This window comes from Pyrgilauda ruficollis, unplaced genomic scaffold (assembly GCF_017590135.1).
Source record: "Pyrgilauda ruficollis isolate IOZ18807 unplaced genomic scaffold, ASM1759013v1 scaffold1, whole genome shotgun sequence".
Taxonomy (NCBI): Eukaryota; Metazoa; Chordata; class Aves; order Passeriformes; family Passeridae; genus Pyrgilauda; species Pyrgilauda ruficollis.
This window is the reverse complement of record NW_024508100.1, coordinates 22995763-23012806: the sequence shown is the minus strand read 5'-3', so window position 1 is coordinate 23012806 and position 17044 is coordinate 22995763. Positions and strand designations below refer to the sequence as shown.

The 17044-nt window shown below is 41.1% G+C and overlaps 1 protein-coding gene across 5 annotated transcripts in view; it reads left to right on the top strand.

The window, feature by feature from the left end:
- The window catches only part of DLC1 (DLC1 Rho GTPase activating protein), a 212239-nt gene extending 198513 nt beyond the window's left edge, over positions 1-13726 (top strand). For all 5 annotated transcript variants that reach the window (XM_041474160.1, XM_041474322.1, XM_041474233.1 and 2 more), the window contains 10 exons: positions 1223-2649; positions 3739-3915; positions 5838-5997; positions 6210-6408; positions 8312-8525; positions 8931-9045; positions 9951-10172; positions 10612-10829; positions 11006-11179; positions 11769-13726. In XM_041474160.1, coding sequence (XP_041330094.1) covers positions 1223-2649; positions 3739-3915; positions 5838-5997; positions 6210-6408; positions 8312-8525; positions 8931-9045; positions 9951-10172; positions 10612-10829; positions 11006-11179; positions 11769-11889 — 3027 coding nt within the window. In that variant the 3' untranslated portion in view covers positions 11890-13726. The remainder of the gene's footprint in view (positions 1-1222; positions 2650-3738; positions 3916-5837; positions 5998-6209; positions 6409-8311; positions 8526-8930; positions 9046-9950; positions 10173-10611; positions 10830-11005; positions 11180-11768) is intronic.
- Positions 13727-17044: the final 3318 nt, after the last annotated feature.

Genomic DNA, 17044 nt, shown 5'->3' with positions numbered 1-17044 from the left:
GCTGATGAAATGTCCTATAAAAAGAAAAAAGTGAAAGTAGGAGATAATCAGGATCTGAAGTATGCATACGTAAACTACTTGAAATATGAATAATTTACTTGTTTTTCAAAGAATGAATGTTTGTAGTCTTGGCACACAAATAGTTACATTTTGGGGCATGCATATGTGTTTGTTTTGAAATTAAAGCAAGTTAAACAAATGAAGTGAAATTCATGGAGCTGGGTGGCTATTAGTGTTTCTTACTCTAAACACCAAAGATTATTTTGTGGTTTCATGGTGTCATATTAAAATATCTTCATTGGTTTTATTCCTCCAACGTGAAACTTTCCATATATTTGGAAGACCAAATAGGTCAGGATCATTCCCTTTCAGTATTTAGATGAAAAGATTGTAGGCGTAATTGATGTATGTGTAATTGTACTCTAAGCATTACTCATACATCAAACATGTTATTTACAATTTACTTACGTGCTACACTGTCAGTGAGCTCTTGCTGCTTACTATCTACGAGTGTTAAAGTTTGCCTGAAGCTAGACTGAAGTAGAGAATTCACAGAACATTCTTAAAATGTTAGCTGCTAGCCTGTGGGAGGAAGAGTGGACCAGGTAGGAGCCTGGAGCCATCACACTCCAGCAGTGCAGGAGCTCTTTTGCTGTCTCATTAGTCACAGTGAGGAGGCTGTTCAGAGTTCCCAAATGGGTAAGGAATTAAGCCACTAAAATTCAGAATGTATGAGAAACATCTCGTAATTGCAAAGAGGAGTATAAACATATAGCCACTATCAACAAAGTGCAGCTTTGGAGAGAGTCCAGAGGGACCCCAACCCCTGAATGACTCCAGTTTAAAATGTTATGCATGCCAGGAATTTCCATTGATGTGAGGGCTATCCACTGTGACCAATTAATTAAGTCTATGGATACTAGGGTTTTTCAAAATAGAGCAATTTGAAGTAGATTGTGTTGCTTGTTTCTTTTTATGAAGGATATATCTTTAGCGTTTAAAAACAGTTAAAATATATTGCCTGTACCATGTTATCTTTTCCCGTTACAGGCTTTATGGCCTAATCTTCCTCTCTCTCCCTGAAGTAAAAGACTGTTTTCACTTTAAATTCAGTGAGAACAAGGTCGTGCTTAAAGCAGTTTAGTGGACATTGTATTAAAATACAACCACCTTTGCTGTTTGAGCAGTTTGCAAGCAATACTTTCGGCACTCTTCTTTGCAGAGTGAAGATTCAGATGAAGATGAACCTTGTGCAATAAGTGGCAAATGGACTTTTCAGAGGGACAGCAAGAGGTGGTCGAGGCTTGAAGAGTTTGATGTCTTCCCTCCAAAACCGGACTTGAATATCCCATCCCCAGAAGCTCCTCACCTGACAAACGCAGCAAGCCGGGAGAGTGTGCTCACAGACCTCAGCGAACGCCAGGAGGTGGCTTCTATTCTGAGCATCAGCAGCACCAGCAGCCACCAGCCAACCCTGCAGAGCGAGGCATCTACCACCAGGACAAACTCGGTAGTGAGCGTCTGTTCATCGAGCAATTTTGTAGCCAACGATGACTCATTCAGCAGCCTGCCCTCGCCCAGGGAACTGAATAGCTTCAGCTTCAACACAAAAGCCAACGAGAAGAATGCCAAGTCCAAAACAAAGAGCCTGCTGAAGAGAATGGAGAGTCTTAAAATCAAGAGTTCTCACCATGGCAAGAGCAAAGCTCCTTCAAAGCTTGGCCTGATTATTAGTGGGCCAATCCTGCAGGAGGGCATGGATGAAGATAAACTGAAACAACTTAACTGCGTGGAGATTTCCACCCTCAACGGCAACCACATCAACTTCCCTATGGTACGAAAGAGGAGCGTCTCCAATTCCACGCAGACCAGCAGCAGCAGCAGTCAGTCTGAGACGAGCAGTGCTGTCAGTACGCCCAGTCCTGTCACACGAACACGCAGCCTCAGTGCCTACAACAAAAGGGTGGGCATGTACCTGGAAGGCTTTGATCCCTTCAATCAGTCAACGTTCAGCGATGTGATGGAGCAGAACTTCAAGAACCGGGGCAGTTTTGCGGAAGACACCGTGTTTTTTATCCCTGAGGATCATAAGCCTGGCACTTTTCCCAAAGCGCTCTCCAATGGCAATTTCTCCCCGACAGAAGGCAACACCTCTGTGAACTGGAGGACAGGGAGTTTCCATGGACACAGCCACCTCACCCTCCAGAGGGAGAACAGTGGCGACAGCTCCAAAGAGCTAGGCATGGGAAAAAGGCGCAACTCCTCCAGTTCAATGAGCAGCCGCCTGAGTATTTACGACAATGTGCCAGGTTCAATCCTGTATTCCAGTACAAGCGACCTGGCCGACCTTGAAAATGAAGACATATTCCCAGAACTAGACGACATCCTGTACCATGTCAAAGGGATGCAGAGGATAGTGAACCAGTGGTCAGAGAAGTTCTCAGATGAAGGGGATTCTGACTCAGCACTCGACTCCATCTCCCCATGTCCTTCCTCTCCAAAGCAGATTCACCTTGATGTAGATAATGATCGAAGAACACCAAGTGACCTGGACAGTACAGGGAATTCACTGAATGAAACGGAAGAGCCCACAGGGATCCAGGACAGGAGAGACTCTGGGGTTGGTGCATCACTGACACGTTCCAGCAGGTGAGATCACAAGCCTTAGCACTTGGGGTGGCATGGGGATGTCCCCTCCAGCCCAAGCAGCCCTGTAGTAGCTGCACCACACTTACTTAAGATTTAGTAGAAGCTGTGGCTGTTCAAGCGCACATGTGCTGTTCCATTGTTTCCCAAAACTGCTATGGGCAAGAGAAATGTTTGGGCAAGACTTTGTGGTTCCTACAATTCATAGCTGTATGTTTGTAGGTTCAGCCTGAGTTGTAATTGAAAAAGCAATGTTAACACAGTTTTGGGGCACAATAATTCTTCCAACTGAAATGGTGCATAGGAGGGGAGAGCCATCAAGTAGGATTAAACACTTTTTAAGTTGGCTAGGAGAGCCAAGAGTAAGTATGTTCTGGTTTGTGTCAGTGTGTACTAAAAGCCTTGACTTTTAGACTCTTTCAAAAAATTGCATTTTTCAGTAGCAGGCTGTTTCTAATAGCATGCTGGGGCACTAAATCTGTGGGGAAAATGAGGCTTGATTACTTTCTCTTGATCACTGTAGCACAGTGGGAGACTGGGGGAGTTCCAGTGGCCTCCAGATTCTGCTGGGAGTTTTACCATGACTGTGTTTTGTATTGTGAGTAGTACAAGGATTTTAATTCTTTCTAGCTGTGTTTCCAGATTTCTTTTAAAAGTAGTGCAAATCATTTAGTCATCTACAGCTTCTTGTATAAATAGGACTTATAGAAGCACAGAGTTCCTATTTGATATGTCTTAAAAATTCATGCCATTTTTTCTTAATGGAGTTTTTTGATTCCCACTGCCCTAATACTGAAAGGACTTTGGGAGAAGGGTGTTGGAGCCCTTGGAGGATATTTGCTAGGGCAAAGTTGTGTAGCTAGCACTGAGCTGTGGGTCAGCTCAGAGTGCACATTCCCATGCGAAGCACCTGCCCATGCTGCATCACGCCAGGTGAGGCAGAGACGCCGCTGGCTGATGCCTGTGAAATCTCAGAAGAATGCAGCCGCCAAGGGCAGGGATGTCAGCAGTACATTTGCGTTAATTCCTGCACATGTCTTGCAGAGACATTTCAGTAACCTACCCTTTCTCTGTCTCCCATCTTCTCCACAGGCACAAGCTAAGGTGGCACAGCTTCCAGAGTTCCCACCGGCCCAGCCTCAGCTCGGCATCACTGCAGATCAGCTGCCAGTCCGTGGCACAGATGAACCTGCTGCAGAAGTACTCTCTCCTGAAGCTGACTGCCCTCCTGGAGAAGTACACACCTTCCAACAAGCATGGTTTCAGCTGGTAAGGACACAGCACTCTGTATAGAGCCCGACTATGCGAGCATGACAGTTGTGCCTGTCCCAGGTGACGTTTGGAAAGATGTAATGCATTTGCCCAATCCCTCTTTTTCCATATTTGCACTTCTTCCTCCAGGCTGTGCTGACAGTGATTTATGGTTTCCTAAGATGGGGCTAAAATCACTAACCCTTTACGTAAGTGTAATTGTATTAGGCTTCAGAGATGTGTTTATGGGGACATGTGAGAGAACCAAAGCAATGAAGTACAGATCAGCTTTCAGAAGAGGAAGGTGTTCAGTATCTATAGCTAAAGAAGGACCACTCCTTTATTGAGGCAGTTATCAAGCAGTGGCACAAATTGCCATCAGTATTAAAATGCTTGCTTTTCTTCAGTTATTCTTAAATATTTGCATTATTTCCTTAACATAATTATGTAATTAAACAACGTAAATTTCTCTTAATTCTAGTATCTAGTGGTAATAGCCAAAATTTTGTTTTCCCTTTCTAAGGCACTATAAATCAATTAGCAAAAGAGATGGAGCAAAGAAGAAAGTTTGGGAGAACCCTGGAGTTTTTTGCAGGCAGCAGTTTCTGGTGTGGCCAGGTTTTTGTAACCCAGCTGAATATTTTTTTGTCAGAAGAATGAAATAGAAAGCTCTTTTATTATTGTATCTGCAGTACAGCCTGTGTAACCTTCAGGATGCAAAGGACGCAAATAAAATTTTTCTTGTCCCTACCACAGGCCAGCCTCCTCCCTTTCCCAGGAGTCACAGAGAGTATTTAGCTTCAGCATCAAAGTACCTCCTGTTCAAAGGCTGTTATTATGTCAGTCTTTCTAAATACAGAAGTTGTTTGTTCTGAAAGACAGAAATAAGTATTGACCAGTTATCCCTGCATGCTTCAGATTCTCAGTGGAGATCGCAATGTGTTTTTTCACATTCCATTGGCATGTTTTTTGACAAAGCAAGTATTATTCATACATGTATCAATAATGCCCTAAACTTAACTGTATGGCAATATAAATTGGTTCTGTTTTACTGTGTAACAGATTAGTCAGCTGTAAATCCAATGCACTGTTTTTATAGCTGTATTGCATGTTGAAATGTTAAATGTCTCCCTGTTTTCAGTGCTACTGTGTCCTATTAGTTGTTACACTGGACATTAGCTTTCTTCCCTGTTTAGGAAAATGACCTCAATATTTTCACATTTTAGTGCCCTTTTTTTCCCCTTTATAAAACCAATACTCTGGAGAACGCAGGGGTAAATCATTCTTTTGTGTTTAGCAACTTTTCCCTTGGAGTCATAAGCAGATGGAAAGGCCTCTCAATGAAACTGGAGTGGGAGGTGGGGGTAACAAAAGTCACTGGCTGACAAGGAGGGGGGTCCCTCAAAGGGGTTGTTTATAGAGCTGAAGTTTTTAGCTGACAAACTCAAATGTATTACATCAGTTTCCTGCTGTTCTGCACACTGGTGGGTGGTGGACCCAGTTTGAGGACTTTGCAGAACAAGTAGTTGACATACAAAAGCTCATTGTTCACATGCCCATCTTTCCTGAAACCTAAAGAAGCAGTGTTATAAGGGGTCACTGACCGCAAGATTTATTTTGACTCTTTTGCAATTCAATCTGGCCCCTGCAGTTTTACCCCGTAGCTTTCGTCCTCCTAATATTGATGGAGTGGCACCACATTAATACTTAGAGGTAGCATACTGCCCCAAATGTCAAGCCTTTCTCTTAGAGAAACTCTTGTTTTCTTTCCTCTCACCCTTTCCAGCCCTGAGTAGATTAACTAATTTATACTGTCACTATTGTTCATGTTACTAAAAGTGTTTCACTTATTTTCACTTACTTTCCAAATTACTGGAAACACAGAAGATAAATAATCAACTGAGGTTTAATTTAATGTGTCATTCCCTTTGCTTAAATAGGGCAGTACCAAAGTTTATGAAAAGAATAAAGGTGCCAGACTATAAAGACCGAAATGTGTTTGGAGTACCACTGCAAGTGAATGTGCAGCGCACGGGGCAGCCTCTTCCCCAGAGCATTCAGCAAGCCATGCGGTACCTCCGCAACCACTGTCTGGATCAGGTGTGTTTTGTTATTCTCCAGCTTTCCATTTGTTTTTATTGTTCTTGGGTCAGACTGAAAAAAGTAGACTCAACACAGGACAAAATAGATAATTAATGCGTGGAAATCTTTCCACAAAATTAGAGCCCGTATGTAAGAAGCTAAAGAGGATGCTTACATTTCAGATTTTCTAGATTCCTTATAAATGCATTTACTTTTATACGTGTATTTAGGTTGGACTGTTTAGGAAATCTGGAGTGAAATCAAGAATTCAGGCTTTGCGTCAGATGAATGAGAGCTCCACAGACAGTGTCAACTATGAAGGCCAGTCTGCCTATGATGTAGCAGACATGTTAAAGCAGTTCTTCCGTGATCTCCCTGAGCCTCTCATGACCAACAAACTCTCTGAGACCTTCTTACAGATATACCAGTGTAAGTAGTGAGATTGTACAGCAGGTAACAAGTGGTCATTTGTGTAGCAAGGGTTGAACTTTGTGCCACTGCTGTCCTGGGCGCTACACGTGTTTCTTATGTTGGTCTTTGCCTTTCTCCAGTAACTGTTACAGTTCAGGCTGCCTCTAACAAATGGACTTTTTGTATTGTAGTTTTATAACAATTTATAGTACAAGTTCTTTTTAATTTTACCTTTCTAACTCAGGAACAAATATAAATCCTTCGTCACTTGCTCTAAATATTCTTTTTTTTGAGCATACTTGGTATTATAGTTTGAAAATAAGCCACATCTAATGTGGCTAAGTAGACGAGCAGAGCAAACAGTATATGAACAGAGTTTGGGATTTTAAGGGGATTGGCACAGCTACCAAAAATTTTTATTTTCTTATAGTTCATTTTCTGCTACTCTTCACTCAGCTGTTTAAAAACAACCTCTAAGTGGTAAGCTTTTCTGTTACTGACTTGTAACTACTTTACAGATAAGTACTATAAAGTTTTCAGAGTAAATCACATAAAAAAATTGATTTTATCAATGCTTGTGAAAAGAAATAAATACAAAAAGGTTACAGGAATTTCCGTCAGTGCTCTATAGGTGGAGATGATGTTTTAAAATATCGTACAGACCATTTTTTCAGTGCAAGCATTTTTGTGTGTGTGTTTGGATTCCCAAACAGGTTTATGGAGAAAATTAATCAGACTCTCCACTTCCATGCATATTAAACAGCAACTCTGTGGGTTTAGAGCCAAAAAAAGTTTGACAGAGTGTTGCAGAGTTTCTGTTCCTTTCCTTTTGCAGGTGGTAGGTCTGAGGAATTCCCAGAGGTGGTCGGGAAGTATTATCTTTGTGTAAAGCAAAGAGCCTTAAAACAGCTGTAAATTTTGCTTCCCTGCAAAGGGAAAAATTTCCCTTTGCTTTGGTGCTATGCACCAGGCTGCACACTGGAATGCGCATGGCTTAAATGTGCTTTGAGCTGATTGAGAGGAGAGCATGGAAAACAGTATATTTTTGCTTAAAGCTGCTTACTAAGCTCACCTGCTAGCCTTACAAAGTTGCTGAAGCCCAAAGCAAATATCAATTTACTGTCTGGGTAGCACCATGCGTATTGTGAGACATGCAGTGAGGGTGGTAGGCTGCTAATGATGATACAAATGCTCAAGACTCAGATGTTGTCTTCAGAGCTGGCTTATTGGAAATCCCTTTATAAGAAGCAGATCTGGTCTGGGTTATTTCATTTTTTGTTCCTTTCAAGTTTGGAGGAGAAAGCTTTATATAAAGACACATCAAACCTTTCCAATGGCTGTTTGTTGTTCGTAACCAAGGAGCTGTTTAATGGTATGGGGCTTCACAGCGTGGACTTTCTTTTTCCACCGCATGACTTTGAATGATCTGCTCAATAAAGTAACCCTCTCTGGTCGGTAAAGCACTTTCTGGATGTTTTATGACATCACTGTTGAAAAGGTTTGCTAGCTAATTTATTTAATTTACCTATTCTAAAATGCATTCATGTTTTAAATTTTTTTGCAAGCCAGAGAACTTCTAAATTGGCTGGACTATGTTTGCTCGTTCTCTGCCTGAATCCAGGCTTCTGTCCTTTTAGTGCCTCTGCGGGAGCATGTAGCTGCTGAAGCTAAATCTAAAATTAACTCTGGCCTAGGCACAGCTTCTTGCTTGCATTTCTTGTGAGGCAGGAAATAGCTGAGGGTAGTTAAACCAGTGGGTTAAAAAGCATTCCTTCATGTTTCCTACAAATGGTATGCATCCTGAAGGAAATCACTTCAAACTCGAGTCAAATATTTGAAGCTGGAGTTTGCTTTGGGATGTATTCATGCTGTGTGTGTGGAAAATCAATGGGCTGATGAGAGAATTACTAATATTATGCAGATGTGCCAAAGGATCAGCGTCTCCAGGCTATCAAGGCTGCCATTATGCTTTTACCTGATGAGAACAGGGAGGTCCTCCAGATTCTTCTCTATTTCCTGAGTGATGTCACAGCTGCAGTGAAGGAAAACCAGATGACACCAACAAACCTGGCTGTCTGCTTAGCACCTTCCCTCTTCCACTTGAACACGCTCAAAAGAGAGAATTCTTCCCCAAGGTAGGTTTTTGGGAGCAGGGCTCACTGCTGCTGGTCCCATAGCACAGCTGGCAGTGATGTGCAACAGGCACAGTCTGGGATTGATCCTGCCAGCTGTGATCACCTCACAGAGCACCGGCTGTGGAATGGTTATGGCATCTTACCTTTTGCTGGAGATTTGTTAAAATATAAACAAACTCGTGAGAAGGAAAAAAAAATGTGAGTGGGGGGAGGGGTTTCCAAAGAAAAGGCTTAGAAAGAGTAGCAAGAGAAGTTGGCAACACCATGCCAATGTTTGGTACCGGGCAGCACTGCTCCAAATCACCAGCAGATGTGGGAATCGTTCTGTTTTTTTCCCAAACATGTCTCTTGCTCTGCAACAAATAACTGGATTTGTGTATGTGTGTGCTCTTTTCCCCTGTGAAGGGTGATGCAGAGGAAACCAAGCCTGGGCAAACCCGATCAAAAGGACCTAAATGAAAATCTGGCTGCAACCCAAGGGCTAGCTCATATGATTGCTGAATGCAAGAAACTCTTTCAGGTAAAACACCTGTTTACAAAACTGATGGGTGGAATATTGATTGAGATGTCTTAGATCTGCTGTATAATGAAAAGCTAAGAATGTCTCTTTATTTTAATGACACTTAACACATGATGAATAGCTTTTTAAAAACCTTTGCTTCCTGATCTCTGTGCATACATGAATTACAAGTGGTGCCAGAAGGGAAGAGAGTTCTTTTGTTGGCACTGGTGCTCTCAAGTCAGGAGGCAGTTGTGGGGTTTGGCACATTTTTGCTGCATCTGAGCTGCATTTGGAATACATTTTCAAATTTTTATTGTGCAGCCATGAGGGTCTGTGGACCTCAGCTCTAATTACAAAGCAAGAAGCTATTTCCAGGAATTTCAGTGCTCATTTTATACTTAAATTCCTGAGAGTTAGCAAGACAGGCCACAAAAGCATCCTGGAACGTAACACTGTCAAACCATAGGTTGAAGGATCTGTAGGAACTAAAGCATGCTCCCTCTAGGGCCTGTGATGGAGAACCAGACAAGTAGAGTCCTGGTTTTCCTCACTGTCATCAAATCTTTTCAGAGCCCTCAACTGAAGACGTGCCTGTCTCTTTTCTTGCAGCTGACAATGTTCCCTTCTTCCTTCAGTTTACAGGATAAACTGTGCTGTGGGAATGAATCTAGTTGTGTAGTAAAGGGGGATACTCCACAGAATAAAATAAGACACCCCATAAAAGAGAGACTAATTTGAGTTAAATCAAAGTCACAAACTTAATTTTGTCATTTCTTCATGCTGAGTGTTTAACCTGACACATACACATGCCATCACTTACAAAACTAACATACACACATCCCTGCGGCTACTGAGCTGCTAGACTAATGCAGTGATCTGGGGAGAGAGCTGCAAGAGGATGATTTTGCCTTGTCACCCCTCAGATACCGGAAGAAATGAGTAGGGGTCGGAACTCGTACACAGAGCAGGACCTGCGTCCCCTCAGCCTGGAGGAGCTCCGGGGCAGCAGCAGCAACACTGAGCCCTCTGACTACCACTGCTACCTCCAGGACTGCGTGGATGACTTGCTCAAGGAGATGAAGGACAAGTTTAAAGGCTGGGTCAGCTGCTCCACATCAGAACAAGCAGAGCTGGCGTACAAGAAGGTACGCACCCTGCCACTCACACCACAGCTCTGGGGTTTAACTCACTTGTGACATAGGATATTACAGAAGGTTCAGTATACATCTTTACTTCGCAGATAGATACTAGGAAAAAAGTCTTGATTTTGTGGTGCAGTTGCACACCATATAGAAACACCATGTCTTTCAGCAGTAGTTTGCCAGCATGCACTGATTTGTTTTCTTCTGTTTATCCAGCCCAGGAATGTTCACTGTATTGAATTTACACGCCTTCACTCACACATGCAAAGCCTTAACAAGCTGAGTCACTCTGCAGACAGTAGGAAAGAAGTTTTTCATTCCTGATCTTGTACAGCTCAGAACTACCAGATGGAGAAGTGTTTCAAAAGATTCTTAAAAAAATAAACTTGAAAAAGAAAGTGTAAGGGAGAGTAAAATTAAGGACTCTGCTACTTTTCCCCAGGTGTGTGAAGGACCCCCACTCCGATTATGGAAAACTACCATTGAAATCTCAGCTACACCAGAGGATGTTTTAAATCGTTTACTTAAAGAGCAGCATCTTTGGGATGAAGATCTTATAGAGTCCAAAGTAATTGAGCCTTTGGATAGCCAGACAGATATATATCAGTATGTCCAGAACAGCATGGCACCTCAGCCAGCCAGGGACTTCGTAGTCTTAAGGTAAGGCATTCATATACAATGATGTTTATATCCTACACAAATGGCAACCTTGCTTACTTCTTTATCATATCAGCTATATTGGTAAATATCTATTTGTGCATAATTTGAATTCTTATTAAATGTTTGACTTACTGTTTGTCAAATAAAAGATTTTTGGTTTTCTTCTTTTTTCTTAGGACATGGAGAACAAACTTCCCCAAGGGAGCCTGTGTGCTTCTAGCAACCTCAGTGGACCACGAGCGGGCTCCTGTGGCAGGTGTTAGAGTCAATGTGCTCCTGTCGAGGTATCTGATTGAGCCCTGCGGGTCAGGAAAATCAAAACTTACCTACATGTGCAGAATTGATTTAAGGTAGGAAATTCCGTTTTGTCCTTTGGAGGTGGTAACTTCTCTTGTATATTTTCAGTGTGGTCAGTGGAAAACTTGGACGGTTCAACAGATGTTAGTAGTACACCCTTCCCAAAGGCAAGCACATAGGTCTCTCAGATGTCACAGAAAGTTGGCTTCAGTGCCCCTCTGGCAGCAGTAGTTTGTTGCATTAGAAGCCTCCAGTATGTGCTCCACCATCCCTATTGGTATACAACCCCACCCTTTCCTCTAATAGTCACATTGGATGCAAGTGTTCATGTTAATTTTAATATTAATTTAATGTTAATTAAATTAATGTTAAAATGTTAATTTTAATACATGTTAATTTTAATACTAAGCTAGTAAAGAAGACCGGGTTGTCACAAAACTTTCCATAACTTTTCCTTGCTGCGGCAAACCTGCGGTTGAGCAAATCTATATACTAGTAGGGTTGAGCTGCCCAGTAAACAGTACTAAGGAGATTTCCTAGTCAGGGATTTAACCAGCTACATAAAGATTTGATTGTGACTAAGAAAATATGTACAAAGTCACTAGTACCTTCCTCATCATTACTTTTTCCTCCACACAACAGGGGCCACATGCCAGACTGGTACACCAAGTCTTTCGGACACTTGTGTGCATCAGAAGTTGTTAAGATACGAGACTCTTTCAGTCAGCAGAGTCCTGAGAGCAAGGAACTAAAATCCAGGTGACTACTGAAGAGGAACAGCCATGCGCTCCCCACCTCAGCAACATAGACATTACCCAAAACTGAGACTTGCACGCTGCAGACCAGACCTGTGTTCCACCTGCAAGTCGTGTCATGGAGGGATGGCAGCGTGAGAACTTGACTGTGAGCATTACTATAGGACTGTAGCCATACCATACACTTTAAAGCTGCTTCCTGTCTGTGTAAGGTCTATAGTGTAGGCCTCGACTGGAATACATAGGAGAACTGTGCAAAAACTAAAAATCTTTTAAAAAAAATCCTATTAGATGGTAATTGCTTCTGAGAAGCAAATTTCTTTAAATGCAAAATATATTATGAAATATGGTGAAGGCTCATCATTCCCATGTGAAATACTTAGCTTTATGTACATACTCATGTCATTTTATTTGTAGTGCATTGAGGGACTGGTGTATCCACTGGAATAGTTGGTACTCTTCAATGTGTTCTCACTGAGATAAGCAGAGAAAGGTTTGCACAGAGATTAAAGTGTGAATGAGTGTGTTAATGGTTGAAAGGATAGAAGAAGTTGAATTTGAAATGTGTCTGGTACACTGATAGGCAACCAGAATGGATTTTAGTATGCTGGATACAGTTCAACCTAGAATGGGACTCCCCTGTGGACCAGGAGTAGCCATCCTTCGAATGTGCTAGTTCTGCCTTTTGCTCAGCTCTAAACTTGTTGAAAACCCTAAGCAGATGTTACAAGAGGCTTGCTTCAGCTACCGTCCGCTCCTTATCCAGATGATCTTTTAGGAGTGATGGGCAATTCTATAGCAAATTTAAGTAAATACACTTTCGAGCAATGTAGCAGCTTAGAAATGAAATGTCTGCAATGGTGAGGAGAGCCAAAAACATCAGTTGTTATAAAACAAAAATGTCCATTACTTTTACTTCTACCTGAGTTATCTATAGGTGTTTTAATGAGCTTTTATATATTTTATTGTATTCTAATGGCTCAAGAGGAAAAAAGTCAACACTGGAGTTGTGGTGCCAGGAGGTGGCAGGACTCCTGCAGTAGCAGCTGGGGTGACTTGGCTAGGGAGAGTCACACAAACTCCTTCTCTTACTCACCCCTGCTTTGCCTGTTTTCCTAAAAGCTGCATGTTAACATGAACAGAACCTGCATGTCAGCAGTTTGAAGGGTTACATTTGGAGGCAGAAAGGAGGGTGCAGTTTTGTCTTCAATTTTGTTGTGTTTTAAACCCTTTGGGATATTCGCCCCTTCTTGAGAATCAACTTACATGAACTGTAGGAAATCCTGAGGTCCTCTGGAAATATGTCTTTCTGTAGGTTTTACTGTAAAGGTAAAGATTTGCTTTCAAGGTGCAGTATTAAGTGATAAATGTATTTTGTGGCTAGGGTATGAATGAGTTGAAAGATGGAATCTTGACTGAGACTTTTTACCATTGTCAGTATTATTTTAAGCTTTTTTGATGAAGATTTTTTTTTATAAATGGCAAATAATGTAGTACTTCCTGTAACAATGTTCCTCATGAGTAGGAAAACCTTGTATATTCTTCTACATCAAACACTTTTGAATTTGTAAAATTGTATGTTGTACATACCATTCTATTGTAAACATGTATACTTGCCCACAGTGTACTGTCAAACATAGATTAAGCATGATAAAGATTATTTAAAATATACCTGTATTTATACCTCAGATATTCTTTTCGGGTTTTTGTACCTCAAGTATGTTTTCTATTGTAAATGTGCTTTACATGAGTATGATCTACGCGAGAGAAAGGAAAATGTTTAACTTGCTATAGATGTCTGTACAGAATATACTCAATAAGTGCACTATTAAATGTTTAAAATTGGATATTAATAATGAGTTTTATTTTATTTTGCATTCTTCTTTCCACTCTCATACCAAGAGGAGGAGGTGTTTTTCTTCTGGTTCTTCACCTACTACAGCCAACAGCTGAGCCACCCCTGCCCTCTCACAGGCTGATATTTATAGTATTGTCAAAGGCAGGTACCAAAGTTTTCTTTCTTTCTTCAAAGTTTTTGGAAGGTAGGACATCACAATGACAGATAGCTGGACAGAAACATTCCCTAGTCAATTGCTTCATACTTTTTTAATGGTGAAAAGAAACCAGTGGTTTGCTGCGGTCTTGTAGAAAGGTATGCTTGAATTTAACAGGGTGGAAGGCAGCAGTATGCAATGCTGGAAAATAATTAATTGTTTTCCTATTCTTTAAAGAGAGAATGAGGGCATGATGAGTTGTGGAGTCATAGGTTTGCTTCAAAAAATGCAAGTTTAAAAGTAATTGGAGAAAGTTAAAGCACATACAGCATTAAAATGAATCCAAAGAGGAGGCAAGGAAGATATACAAACAACTGACTAAGGTGAAAAACCAAGCCAAAGACAGCTGTTAATTCAAGCAACTTTTCAAAGTTTTTAAAGTCTTAGCCAACAGAAATATAATTTGGGCATCTGAAGGAGAGTTTTGATTTGTGAGGCTTGTCTGATACAGCAGCAGTGAGAAGGCCTGCTGCCTTTCAGTTACCAGCATCATCTTATTCTTTCTCTGCCTGAGCATCCCAAAGTCCTGACCACTATCACTTCCCACTTCATTCCCCTAGGAGCACTGAGGGATGCTGCCAAAAGCAAACCTCTTGTTGCCATGGTATTATTTCTCACACACCAAATAGTTTTAGAGAACCTTTCTGATAAGGACTGTCATTAGTTTGGAGGTTACAGAGCCTTTTTCCCCCCCCAAAGTCAATACTTAAACAACTGAACGTTAAAAAAAAAACCAAAAAAACAAACAGATTTGTTCACAGTTTTGGGCCCTTGGAACAAGCAGAGTTAGAACTAATTTTTTGTTCTTGTTTGGCTCTTCAAGCACACTAACTCATGACACTCCTCTGGCAACTTAAGGATTTACACTGCATTTTGTGTAAAATGCATTAGTTTAAAATGCATTTGTTTAAAATGCATTTAGTTTACTTCCAAATTAGCATTTTCCTAAACATTTCTACAATATGAGTTAATTTTGAATCTTCTAAGTAGTCTCAGCCTCCTGAATGTCTGTGTTCTTGGCACCTTCATTTGCAGATGTCCATGTTGTTGCAGAACAACAGAATTCAATCTTCCATGTCTGTGGGTTTTTTGTCAGCTGTCACTCAGGGCAGCACTGGCTCCTCTTGGGACATTCTCCTGCTTTAAGCAGTGGTTGCCACAGGAAGGGCAGGCTGGGCCCCTGTTCCATGCTGTCCAGGTGCTGCTATGAATAACTGTATACATCACATCCCTGGTGTAACACAGGTCCAGTCTGCCCTCTGCTTTGCTAATGCTGACTTTCAGCATTCTTTCTGACAAATTCAAACAGAAGAAGTCATGTCTCGCTGTCGTTCCTCAAGTAATGCGCTCCAAAATTAGATATTTCTGAAGCTGTAAATGATCAGTAGCCTTCACCTTAAAGGCCAGAGGTGTCACTAACACACATGCACAGTCTGGGAAAGGGAGACTGAAATGATGCAAAGCAGTACCTCTGCAGTCTGGTACAAGACCTTGAAAAGAGCAGGACCTGGTATCCACAGTAGGCTGTGCCAGGAGAAAGTATGAAAACAGTATCTATGACCTGGGATTATAAAAGGTGGATATCCATGTACTACATTATAAAAAGTATAAAAGTATCCATGACTACATTATAAAGGGTGGATATTTTTACTTAAGGTGCATGAAAATTAACTGTTACACACAAATCTGCTAAGTGCTGGAAGCAGTGCCCTACAATCATAAGGAATGAAAACATAATACTGTTTTAACGATGCATTAAGAAATACTAATTCCTTCATCTCTGTTATACCATAACTTCTCTATACCACCCTTCACTGCATCTCTGAAAATCTTTAATCTATTTCTCATCTGTCAAGCCAGAATGTTTTATATCTCTGGCAAGGAAATGTATCAAATTCTAAACCAATTATTTCATAGTACCAGAGATTAGGATGACGATATGATGCTAATACGCAATGCTTGCACCCATGTGCCTTTTGCATCGAGCGCTCTCCTAAGCTCTTGAGACTTGCTAAATTCTTCTCTCCTCTGCACCATTTCTGTACATTCTGAGGTGTCCAGATTACTTGCAAGAAATGAACTTGCAAGCTGAATCCAGAGACAGTAAAATGGAGTGAAGTATAGGAAAGAATTCAAAGAAGAAAAAATTCCATCAAAAGAGATTAAGGCACTAAAGGGGCACATTTATAAAGAGAGATTCAAGACACAGTCTGGCCACTAGACAAGAGGGATGTAGTAAATGTCTACTAGCACTAGAAGGTCATAAAACCCAGAAGAAGAGTTCAAACTAGCTGAGTGGGTGTACAAGATGGGATAAAAATTCGTTAATGGAAAATGTGAGACAGAAGGGAAGGAAAAGGCATTTTCCACACAGCAAGAGGTCTTTGAGACTGTGGGACAATCTCTCTCTGAGAAGCAGCAACAGCATAAGTAATTTAAAACTGTGCATGCTCAAACCCTGGAATCATTGCTTCCTAGCTTCCACAAAGCATCACAAAGACATAACAAAGGTCCTGTCTTCATTATTTGCCATGATTACAGGACTGACAGGCTACCAGTTTTGACCTTTAAGCACTGTCAGATAGTATTGCCTTGCTGACCAAGAAAAAATCTGGTGTCAAAAATATCTCAATTATTTTGGAAGTTACTAGTAATGAAAAAGAACTAATAATAGTACTTTCTCTGAGAATTACATTTGAGATTGTGGAGTGCAATTTGCTTAGATTTTATTGAAGTGGACTTTCACTTAAATTAGAAGATGCTGTGCCTTCCCACCATGGGCCAAGAGCATGAAGATCAGCATGGGGAGGTTACCACACAGCTGGGAGACCTCTTTGATTTCCTAAGTTTTACTCAAAGTCCAGAAAGATCCATAACTGATTAACATGATTTCCTCAACGTAGAGAGAATCAAATCCATTATTCCATAGGTTCTGGGGATTTTCCTTACTACAGGCACAAAAAAAACCTACAGCAAGAGTGTTGTGCATGTTTTTCCAGGTACCAGTGTTCTACTAGTCACTTCATTAGCTCAAGTAATAAAAGGGTGATGTGGTGGGTCTGAATATCACAGTTGCTCCTAACCCACACAGACATTTCTTAAGGGTTTA